At 39.0% G+C, this 12,315-nt stretch overlaps 1 protein-coding gene across 1 annotated transcript in view; it reads right to left on the bottom strand.

The window, feature by feature from the left end:
- Nucleotides 1-6,057, bottom strand: part of LOC124876821 (reticulon-4 receptor-like 1) — a 109,710-nt gene extending 103,653 nt beyond the window's left edge. Inside the window, exon 1 of the mRNA XM_047379832.1 lies at nt 5,817-6,057. Coding sequence (XP_047235788.1) covers nt 5,817-6,057 — 241 coding nt within the window. The remainder of the gene's footprint in view (nt 1-5,816) is intronic.
- Nucleotides 6,058-12,315: the final 6,258 nt, after the last annotated feature.

Raw genomic sequence — 12,315 nt, 5'->3', positions numbered from 1 at the left:
CTTTGTAAAGTTTTCATTACCCATAATATTAAACAATTTTGTCATGTCTCAACCACAAGCTACAATCTATTTTAATGGGCTTTAATGTGACAGACCAACACAAAGCAGTGCAGAATTGTAAACTGGATGGTTCAGATTGGTATTGACACATTTGGGTGTCATGCTTGTGGTTGTAAAGTACCCAAATGCAGAGCGAGGTTGTGGCAAAAAGGAAATTTCGTTTAATAATGAAACAATAAGGAAACTTACAAGAAGCCTTACAATAGGAACAAGTCATGAGGTACGGACAGGGAATCGGTCATGGAACGGGCAGGCAAACAGAATAATCCGGCAACAATCTGGGAGATAAAACGAGTGCAAACTATGGAGACAATGAGGTAGGGCAGTTGAGCTAAATCATCTAATTGCATTGTGGCTAAGGGAATGCAGAGCAGAAGAAGGGTGAAACTGATTGTTATTGGAGCTAAACAGAGACATAAGACTAAATAAAGACATAAAAGAGAAATATAAACCTAAAGGGAACAAACTGGAACACACATGGAGTAAACTAAGGCTATGTTCACACTGCAGGTCTTGATGCTCAGTTCTGATGTTTAGCTGAAATCTGATTATTTTTGAGTGGTGGTCCAAACTACTAATTAAATGTGACCGCCATCAGACTTCAGTAAGAACGGTTCAAAACCCCAAAGCGACCTGCACGCACAGATAGAGAATGTGCCCTCCTGAAATCTTTTTTTTTTTTTTTTTTTTTTTTACAGTGTATAGTGTGGGGCCCAAGGTAAAATTTCTGAATTTAAAGGCCTATAATACCAGTGCCCCACGTTTTGAAATTCCCCCTCTTCGCCAACACACATACGTGTCCCACCTCATGTGTCTCTCAACGGAGACGGGCTGCGTGCAGATCGGAGAGTTGGACCTGCGCTGGTCCAGCTTACCTCTTCTCTCCTCCCCTCCGCCGTCAGATAGAGCCCTGCCGACAGGCCGGCTAACCATCCAGGAAACAAACAAAACGAATATACTTGCTTCCTAAACTTCAGATGAAAAAGTTAAAACTTCACCTGCCTCCATTTTATCTAAACAGAACAGGCCAATCAATGGCATAGCTTTACCAGCTATGTCTTCTATGGCCGCCACCATGCGCCAGGAGAATGTCTACGATTTAACTCTTAAATTAAATTAAAAGAAAAAAATAAATTCAAATCTATCTCATAGATGTACGTATTACATTTGCTATTATGGTCCATGATGACTTCTGTTTGACTCATGTGTTTTTTTAATTGCAAATACGGCCAAATGAGCTGGTTAACATTACAATTCATGCACTACTAATATATCTTTAATAAAGTTCAGTAAATGTGGGGCATGTAGGCTAAGTTGTATTTTCTACTTCTGTGTGTGTAAAAATGATGATGTGATCAGAATATTTTATTTTCTAAATAGCAGACATCTTATCAGTTCTCAGGACTTGTAATCTCATTAATTTTTATTCTCTAAGAATAATTTCTGACATATATCACACTGGCTACATGCAGACGTATAGATGATTGTTCTTATGATCATATTCTCCGATGTTGGTTACATTGGACTATAAAGATTTTATAACTCATTTTCTGGGTATAGTTGATTTACACTGTAGAATGGTCACTGGCTACTCACATTACTGAAGATAACTCATTTAGTGTGACCTACCTGGTAAATTTGGCAGTGTAACCTGCTTTGCTACAACAGACGGTTATTTGGTGCAGAAGACATTTTGTGATAAAAGTACAGAATGATATAGTCAAGACAAACACGTTACAGGAGATCCTTCCTGCCCACAGCCATCAGCATCTACAACGGCTCTTTGAGGAAACCTTCATAATATGAGCTATAACAATATTTAATTTCCGTTTGGGATTAATAAAGTAATTTTGAATTGAATTGAATTGTTGTGCTCAGTGTGTAAAAAGAAAAAAAATGAAGGATAACGTAAGTTTCAAATTTGACTCAGGAAGTTCAGGTTGTGAATCAGTAATCTAACTTTAAATCAGTCTATGATAATTTTGTTGCCTTATTAATCTTAAGAATTTTGTCAAATGCATTCTTGTTTTGAGTTTTTTTTTCCTAGGTGGTCATTTCCCTACATCCCACAGGACAGTTTGTTTTGGGGGTGCTTAGTAATACATAAAAATTATGTTCATGTTGTGCCTGTAATAAATCTCACACTACAAAGGCAACCAACAGCTCCATGTGCCGCACAAGGTGCCCTTTTTTTCCACTTGAGCACCTGCCCCCCAAAATGTCTGTGCACGCCACTGAGTACCACATATCAAGTGGCACAATTCGGATTTATTTGTAGGTGAAAAGATTGGTATTGGGCCATTCTGACTGCCATGAAAAAGTCAGATTTGCGTTGCATTTGCCTGTGGTGTGAATGTAGCCAAAGACACTAAGCACTAGGAATAACTAAGAAAGCAACATCTAACTAACGATAAAGAACACTGAATAGAGCAAAATAAGGAACATGATGAAAAAAATGAGACACGCAAATAAGAACAAACACCCCAGATCATGACAGTGGGATTTAATTACCAGCTTCCTTTACCCTAATGTCCCTAAATAAAATCATACAATTTAACGTGCCCTAAAATGTGACAGAATAGCCCAGCGATATCCTAGCAATCTGTCCAGAGTGTATGGATAAGTGTGGATGGATGGACGGACGGATGTGACCAATGTGGGAAAACGCTAAGGTTTTAAACATTTTGCATGTGTTGAGAAAGAAAGCAGTGATAGAAAATTTTGTTATTCTAGCTAAAGATGTTAATGTCCTTTTTCATCCAGAATAGTTACATCAAAACCAAAAAAACCTTTTTGATACGCCAGTGAAAATCAAAGTTAAGTTGTTGTCTGACCAAACCTTCACAGTTTGCTCTCACGTGTTAAAGTTTCCAGTATTAACAGATAAAAACAGTTCCTAGGAGAAATTAATACGATGAATGACCGCTTTCTATGTCCTGCGAGAGCCTAGATCTGCATGCACACAGACCCGTGGGGATATCACATGATTTAAACCGAACTAATGCTCAGTCGGATAAGAAGCTTATAGCGAGGTGAGACCATCACTTTAATAAATCAGAATATGGATAATCTCTGCAGACCATGTTTCATTAATGCAGCAAACTTGTGTGTTTGCTCCAGCATTTAAGCAATGCCTTGGTCATTCTGTAAAAATACAAAACATTTCCATCAGCAGGTCCTGTAAACTGACCACAGAGATTACAGACTTTGAAAAAATCACTGAAATATTTGTCAATGGTGCCATCTGAAAATATTTAAACAACCTGCAAAAAACTTCCCCCTGAATGAATTGATTAATTGATCGTCTATTTTTCTGCCCCAGTAGAGAAGCTTTCAATTAAAAATGTAAACCTGTGCAAAGCTACAGGAGTGCTTGAATAAGCTCACACAGAGAGGGATTGATAAACAATAAGCTGTCAGGATGATAAAATATGCCCTTTTAAATTAAGTTTTGTAAAGACCACACACACAAACACCTTTGGAAATGATGAGAGAGAGCTCCGCTTTCGAACTGAAGCTGCCCATCTACGGTCGGCCCGTAAAATTCCCTGCTGATTCAGGTCTGAACTGTAAAATTTCCTGTGATAAAGGGAATATATGACAGCCCCCATTCCTTTCTGTCTCTCCCTTCCCTTTATCCTCTGCACTTTCTGAGAGATTGCTGTGGATGGCCTGTCCCCTTTGATGTGAGCAGAGCGAGGACTTAACTGTGCTCTGGCCTCGCTGACTGGTTCCAATTCCTGAAGGTATTACCATGCTAACTCTTTAAGGGAGGCCTGTGCTCCATAGCTGGCAGACCACATGGGGGTTTTAGGGTTCAAACGAAAACGCTTGTAGCAGGTAAAAATAGACTGAGTTGCGAAGTTAAACTGGAGGTGTAAACAAAATAAAGCTCATGTACAGTTTTAGTAACTTTTAATCCAATTTTTCACCCTCTGTGAAGTCATATTAATGTTTTCAAAATAGACAACTGCTGGTAGCAGGAAAGGAGTGAAGAAGTGGATTATATCGTATTACCATCTTTTCTTGTGACATCTTGAGGTTATTTAAGAGGGGTTAAGTCTTTTACCCATTTTGTATTCAATCATCTCGATAACACTTTTTTCAACCTTACATCCTATTTCTTTTTCTGCAGTGTTAATATCGAGGGCCTTACAAAAGGTCATTCCAAAAGCATTCATAGCCCTTGAACCTTTCAACATTTTACCACGTTACATCCACAAACACCAATGTATTTTATTGGGATTTTATCTTCTACACCAACACAAAGTAGAATCTAAAGACTATTTAGAAATAGAAATCTGTTGTGCACATATGCTTGTTGTGCAGCCTCTGCTCTGATTCCCCAAAATAAAATTAATGCAACCTACCTTGAGAAGTCTTCTAATTAGTCTACCTGTATGTAATCTAACCTCTATATGCCATGTAGAGGGAACAATAAAATTTGATAGTAGACACTCAATCCAGAAGTGTTTAAACTAAACTTTGTATGTTGAAAAGCTAAAAGGCACATAGTGGTGGCAGCATCATGCTGTGGAAATGCTTCACCGATTTTGTAAGAGTAATGAAAGATGGATGGTAATAAATATAGGGTGCAGGCAGAAAACCTGTTAGAGGCTGAAAAAGAGTTGAGACTGGGGTGGAGTTGTCAGGATCTGCCATTGTAGACTTTGTTTTGGTTTTGTGTTTATTTACTCTTAGGTGTTTCCATTTCTTTGGGTTTAGTAGTCATGTTTGTTTATTGCTTTCTCATTTATTTATAACTTAGAATGGTTTTCTCTTATTAATATTATTAATATTATTATTATTATTATTACAGTTCTCTTTGCTTCTTTGGGTTTTCTAGTTTAGTTTCTCGCTTAGTGTTTCTGTACTTGTTTTCTGTTAGGTTATTTGTTCTTGCTGCATTCTTCTTGTTTATTAGTTTCTTTTCCCTGTTCCTCCCCTTGTCCTTAGATCCCCTTCAGTTATTATTTACCCAGAGGTTTGTTTCCCTTTAGATTATTTGTGCAATGTATCTCGTGAAAAGACTCATGTAAGTTTGGAAACTATTCTTGTTAACTTTGGAACTAACCTTTAAATTAAAGATGAAGCCTTCCTTTAACATGCTGCTGCCCAGCTCTTGTCTGCATTTTGGGCCACAACAACCACAGAACCTGACAGGAGTATAATCTTCCAACAAGACAATGACCCTAAACATAAAGGTAAGGCTATAATGGAATGGTTTAAATCAAAGCATATTCATGTGTTGGAAAGGCCCAGTCATTGTCCAGAACTAAATTCAATTGGGAAAATTTGAAAATTGATGCTCACAGATCTTCTCCATTCAATCAGAGTGTGCTTAAGGTATTCTTTAAAAGTAGAAAAGGCTTTGGTGCCTAGATGTGCAAAGCTGTTAGAGACCTAACCCAAAAGACTTGCAGCTGTAATTGCAGCAAAGAGTGGTTCTAGAAAGAATAGACACAGGAAGGTTGAATACAAAATGCACGGCACACTTTTTTGTTAAAAAATAAAAATAAAATTTTAAAGAACTTCTCCTTCCATTTCAAAAAGATGCACAACTTTCTGATGGTCTATCCCATAAATCCTAGTAAAGAACATTAAGGTTTATTGTTGTAACACTACAAAATGTGACAAACTTGAAAGGATATGAATAGTTTTGATAATGGATAACAAATAATCACTTCATTTGATCTAGACAAACATATAGCATCATTAGAAGTGGACTCAGCTCCATCATGTTGCAGCGCTCTTACATGTGAGTACACGAAAAACCTCTCTCCATGAAGGAGTCTGGGGAAAAGCTTGCAAGATGACATTTGGTGAGGATGTAGCTGCCTCGATCTGTTGCTGAGCGGAGCGTGTAAGCTCCTTCAGACCGGCGGAGGAGACAGATGGGATGAGGCAAGGCAGGTAAGCGTAGGAGGAGGAAAATGCAGACCAAAACACATCCAGAGATGTGGGCAGAAACCCTGGCATTCTTTGTGTTACTGTCATGTTTATAAAGATATCATGTGTTAACATGTGATTGCATACTAGAATCTATTATTAAAGCTAATTACATTTTTCATGCTTCATGATTTTTTTCCTTCTCCATCTGTGTTGTTCTCTGTAAAAACCAGCTTTCTTCACTCCAGTACTGAAGAAATTAGCCACCACAAAAATTGCTTTGTTGTTCCTTTGACTTCCAGTATAAGCAAAAGAGACCAATAATATTTCTTGCAGCCCACTGAGCCATGTATTTCTATGTAAATAAATTGGCATAAAAACACTCTTCAGCACTGCAACACATCCTGTGACGTGTCCACTTCAGTTAGACTTTTCTCCCTAAATCAATAAAAGCAAGTGACGCTAATTAGGTTCAATACAATCGCAGAGTTTTCCAGGACTAGATGTTCAGATCGATGACCACTGACTGATTAGATTAGGCAAAAGACTCACTTATATTGATTAGACAGATTTATCTTCGCAATCATGTTTGTTAACATGGATGGTTAAGTGTGATATTCACATATCTGTGAGTCACAGCTCAGTGTGGACTCATTGTCACTGAGTGTTACAAAAAAAGTACACCCGGCCTCAACAATATAGACAAATGCACTCATCTTCTCTGCCCCAAATTTGAAGCAGTGAAGCATAAATCTGCCCCAGAGATGGATGATTTGCTCTGAGAGTCAGTGGCCGAATTGTGTTAGTCACATATTCGGGGAGAAGGAGAAAGAAAAAGACCTATGATGAAGAAATATGATGAATAGATACAGTCATATTAAACAGTGCAAATAGTTAAAAAAGACTTGGCAGTCAAACAAATTTTCCCTCGTTGAATTGCACCTCTTAATAAAGATTCTATTTTGTGGTTCCATGACTCATAAAAACTGTTCACTTTGCAGCCTTGGCCATTTTATCTGGCCCATACTGCCCCCCTCATAAGAAAGGAAAGTGATGAGGATGTTCAGAAAAACCAGAGAACCCCTAAGAGTTTAGTCTGACATTATTTGGAACTTGTTAGAACATGAATGCCCCTGTCCACAGTGAAGTGACTTTAACATTGCGGTGGACTAAGAGCACGTTGACCAACAATAAGCCTTTGGTCCAAAATGGACACCTTTAGGGCTTAAAATGGACAGATTGAACTATTTGTCCACAATGACACTGGCATTGTCAGATGCTAGGAGGAAAACACAATATATTTACTGCAAGCATGGTGGTGGCAGTATTGTACTGTGGGCCTGTCTTCCTGTTACAGTTACAGGTAAATGGAATATTGAAGAAAACGTCTCCAAATTGTTCAACTACACCTTAAATCAACAACTAGATGGTTAGAGCCTGGACACCATTGGTTGTATCAACAGGACAATGATCATAAACATAAATAAACTTCCACATTTAAAACAGGGGCTTGATTCACATATTTAAAACTTCCAGGGTGTATTGTTTTTCTCTGTATGTGTCCTCATGCCCAGGCTTAAAGAGCAATCTGAATTGCTTTGAATAATTTACATTTTACAGAAAACCCCTCAAGCAATACAACTTTTTTTAAACCAAGCCCTGTGCCTAATTTGTCACTAAACCCTAAGCAGTTCAGTGGACAGAAAAACAGAAATGCAGTAACAATGTTTACTTTAAATGAAAGGTAGCGTCTGATTTATTCTCATTCCCACTTTAACATTTACCTCAAGACCTACACTCAGACCTCAAGGCAGAGCAGGTGATGAAAATGTGTCAGAAATAACTGGTTGTTATATATAGCATTATGCTTTTTGTGTGGCTGCATACTCCTCTTGCTGTTACAAGACTGATTGCAGCTGTATTGATTTGACCAGCACAGAAATCGACCTGAAACATGTTTGACTTCATCCTCTCCTCCCACCCAGTCCATCTCTTTCACACAGCGTCCTTCATGTTTTTTATCATTCTTCAAAGCAGGCCATTTTTCCTTCACCTCAAGCTGTCTTTTTTGCTTTTTGTTACAAATTGCTTCTCCTCGAGTTATCAGCCTCACCGTCGTCACCCCTTTTTCGAAGCGCTCACCTTTTTACCCTGTCTTCATCCATCTGGACATTTCCTCCATTTACTTCTTTGTTTTCATCAAGCAAACGGTTCTCAAATGCATCACTATCATCTTCGTTTCAACCCCTTACCCACTGGTCCTCCATTGTTTTTTGCTCTTTTTACCTATTTCCTCTCTCACTTTCAACACATGCCCTCTCTTTTTATATTCTGTCTCCTCATGGCCCCCTTCGCCCTTCCCAGCCCCTGTACCTTCTTCCTTCTCTGGTGATTAAGCAATGGTTGGGCAGGCACAGCTGGTGTAGCTGGGCAGGCTGCCCATCTAGGACAGCTGTGCTGTTGTGTCGTTGCCAGATCCTCACTGGGGCAGTAGCTCTATATCCCAACAACAAGATAGGTCAAACAAGCTTTTAGGGAAACAGTTTATCATTGATTATGTGTTGAAATTGTATTTTAGGTAATTAGATAATAGGCATCTATGCAAGATATAAAACTTCGCTCCCTGTGCATGTGTTGCTGCCGATCTCTCTCATCCAGAGCTTTGGCTTGGCTTCACATCCCTTACTGTGTGGGTGCACTGACATTAACTATTTGGCTAGAGAGGCCAACTGTGACATTGCATCTGGAGAAAAGGTCTGGCCTACAGCGGTTCATGTGGGGGTCACACGTTCCACTTGAAAGGTTAGACTGAGTTGAGCGTTAACAGAAAACAACCGACGTTTAAAACCTTTCTAACAGCATTTAAAGTAAGTTTGGACGGTGCCTCCTAACTCCATGAAGAGCTTGATGAACTGTGCTAAGCTTCAATGTTCTTGCCAGGAGTTTTTCCAGCTTCTCTGCTCACTTGCCCATCATTACTTTTAGGTCATGTTGACGGCTTAAGGAGATTAAGACAGTATTAGTTAAAAAGGAGGAGAAGGGGAGGATGTGGATGTCCTCATCCGGCCTACATCTGTCTGCTGATGTACTTTATTCTGCTCGGTGTTGTAATCAGATTCTAGAAGACACTAGATTCTGACAAACCCCTTTTGTTTTATTGGCCCTTTATAAATGTCATTTACATTCACATGCACTCTAGTTGTATGGTTTGATGATCAAAAGCACAATTATCAGTTTCAAACCCGAAATGTGAAAAAGTAAATACAATTTTGGTCACAGGATCTAATTTCTGATCAAATCCAAAAACAGAAATACCCTCACTTTTACTAATGCTGCTAAATAATTATTAAAATATTGAATATTGTTATAGTAAAAAGTTATAGTTATAATAATATTTTTAGCTATTTTATATTTGGATGCACAGGTACTAATAAGTTGTGAAATAAATTGTGAAATAAAAATCAGCAATTTTATGAACTCATGAAACTGATTTTAAAGTATACATATTTTGAAGATCAAGACCGAAAATCTAAATCAATTTCAAATCTAATCTTCAGTATTCAGATAAACGTTTTCGTCAAAGTCAGTGATCTGTTTCATTTGGGCTTGGCTATCTGCCTATTAGCCCAGCATCATGGTGAGACATCCAGCTCGACAACGATTGGTATCATCTGATCCTGGATGCAAATGTGAAACCCTATATGGTTTCAGGCTGAATATACAAGTTTGTTAAAAGGTCATTTTATGTATATTTATACTGCCCCTCCTGCAATGTTTTTTAAAGATCTCTTCTCTATGGAGGGTTCGGATGTTTTTCTGAATTTCTGCTGTAAAAACATCTTTTGTAGAAAAAAGGTTTTGTCATCTATAGATCCATTGTTTTTAACAGAGTTACAAAATGGTGGAAACATTCTAAACACATATATGAATAAAATACCAGACTCACTGGTTGTGCTTTAAATAAGATGTTGTATTACTTATTATTTATCCTTTCATGAATGCCCTGAATCTCACACAGCATCAACATGTTTGAACATAACTTATTTACATGCTTATGATTATTTTGATTTGCTTACTATTATGTGTACTCACCATGCTGGTCGTTTTCATACTGTATCTATTTCATTTCAACCTGGAAAGACTCACAAATAGAAAACAGTGATGCAATTAGAAGTTTATTAGCGAATGATTATTTCTTTGGCGCTCAGACCCCAGTGGAAGACGTGAATGCTGAGAATGACATGCACTTGAATGAACATCTTAGGGTTAGATTTAGAGATGTCTTCCCCCCCTGGGATCCGATCCTGGTGGTGGAGTGGAGGCCTGAGGAGATTTGGAAGGAGTTTGGAAGCCAGATGGTGGAGATGGGGTGGAGGAGGGTGAAAGTTCAGCTGAAGAACGCAGGGTTTCATGGATGAAGATCTTTTAAAGCGGAACCTTGAAGGATGATTGGTCGGGGAGAAATACGGACTTGACGCTGATTGGTGGAGCAGAGCCACATGGAGGAGTAATTAGACAAAGCTGGAGGTGATAGTGAGTGTTCCATGATGAATTTTCGTTTAAACTCCATATTAATTAATTTCATATTAATATTATAATTTAGCATTTTATTGTCATTGCCTTCTTCTATAATGAGGTTTAGTTTAGTATAATGACCAAAACAAACCGAAGAACAAAAGGTAGAGAAAACCGGACAGAGGAGCAGAACCTTCTGGAATCACGGTGCGAACAAACAGGCATTCCCGAGCAGACCAATGCGTCGTTCCGTCTGCTTTCAGCACCATCCTGGAATGTGAGCAGCTCTGATTCCTGCTGCAATCACAAGCTAGAGAGGAGATTGCAGCACACCAGCAAACGTCTTGACAGACGGGGGGTGTTGTAGATGACCATTTAGGCTTAAGCTACTGATATCATCATGTACAATACAGCAAATACTTATTAATCTCATTCACATATTCCTTCTATGTATATAGTGTTTAGATTATTGTACTTTATTTTGTCTAGAGTTTCTATTCATGTATATATATATAAATATACAGGGGTTAGACAATGAAATGGAAACACCTGTCATTTTAGTGTGGGAGGTTTCATGGCTAAATTGGACCAGCCTGGTAGCCAGTCTTCATTGATTGCACATTGCACCAGTAAGAGCAGAGTGTGAAGGTTCAATTAGCAGGGTAAGAGCACAGTTTTGCTCAAAATATTGAAATGCACACAACATTATGGGTGACATACCAGAGTTCAAAAGAGGACAAATTGTTGGTGCACGTCTTGCTGGCGCAAGACAGCAAGTCTTTGTGATGTATCAAGAGCCACGGTATCCAGGGTAATGTCAGCATACCACCAAGAAGGACGAACCACATCCAACAGAATTAACTGTGGACGCAAGAGGAAGCTGTATGAAAGGGATGTTCGGGTGCCAACCCGGATTGTGTCCAAAAAACATAAAACCACGGCTGGCCAAATCACGGCAGAATTAAATGTGCACCTCAACTCTCCTGTTTCCACCAGAACTGTCCGTCAGGAGCTCCACAGGGTCAATATACACGGCCGGGCTGCTATAGCCAAACCTTTGGTCACTCATGCCAATGCCAAACGTCGGTTTCAATGGTGCAAGGAGCGCAAATCTTGGGCTGTGGACAATATGAAACATGTATTGTTCTCTGATGAGTCCACCTTTACTGTTTTCCCCACATCTGGAAGAGTTACGGTGTGGAGAAGCCCCAAAGAAGCGTACCACCCAGACTGTTGCATGCCCAGAGTGACGCTTGGGGGGCATTCCCTTGGTCCAATACTTGTGCTAGATGGGCGCGTCACTGCCAAGGACTACCGAACCATTCTTGAGGACCATGTGCATCCAACGGTTCAAACATTGTATCCTGAAGGCGGTGCCATGTATCAGGATGACCATGCACCAATACACATAGCAAGACTGGTGAAAGATTGGTTTGATGAACATGAAAGTGAAGTTGAACATCTCCCATGGCCTGCACAGTCACCAGATCTAAATATTATTGAGCCACTTTGGGATGTTTTGGAGGAGCGAGTCAGGAAACGTTTTCCTCCACCAGTATCACGTAGTGACCTGGCCACTATCCTGCAAGAAGAATGGCTTAAAATCCATCTGACCTCTGTGCAGGACTTGTATATGTCATTCCCAAGACGAATTGATGCTGTATTGGCTGCAAAAGGAGGCCCTACACCATACTAATAAATTATTGTGGTCTAAAACCAGGTGTTTCAGTTTCATTGTCCAACCCCTGTACATATATGTATATATGTATATATATATATAAGACATTTTCAAAATGTTTCCAAATGGATTTTTTGTATAAATAATATTGTTTGTTTGTTGCAATATTGTTT

The sequence above is a fragment of the Girardinichthys multiradiatus genome, chromosome 11 (genome assembly GCF_021462225.1).
Source record: "Girardinichthys multiradiatus isolate DD_20200921_A chromosome 11, DD_fGirMul_XY1, whole genome shotgun sequence".
Taxonomy (NCBI): domain Eukaryota; kingdom Metazoa; phylum Chordata; class Actinopteri; order Cyprinodontiformes; family Goodeidae; genus Girardinichthys; species Girardinichthys multiradiatus.
The sequence above is the reverse complement of the archived record's forward strand: the minus strand, read 5'-3'. Positions and strand labels throughout refer to the sequence as shown.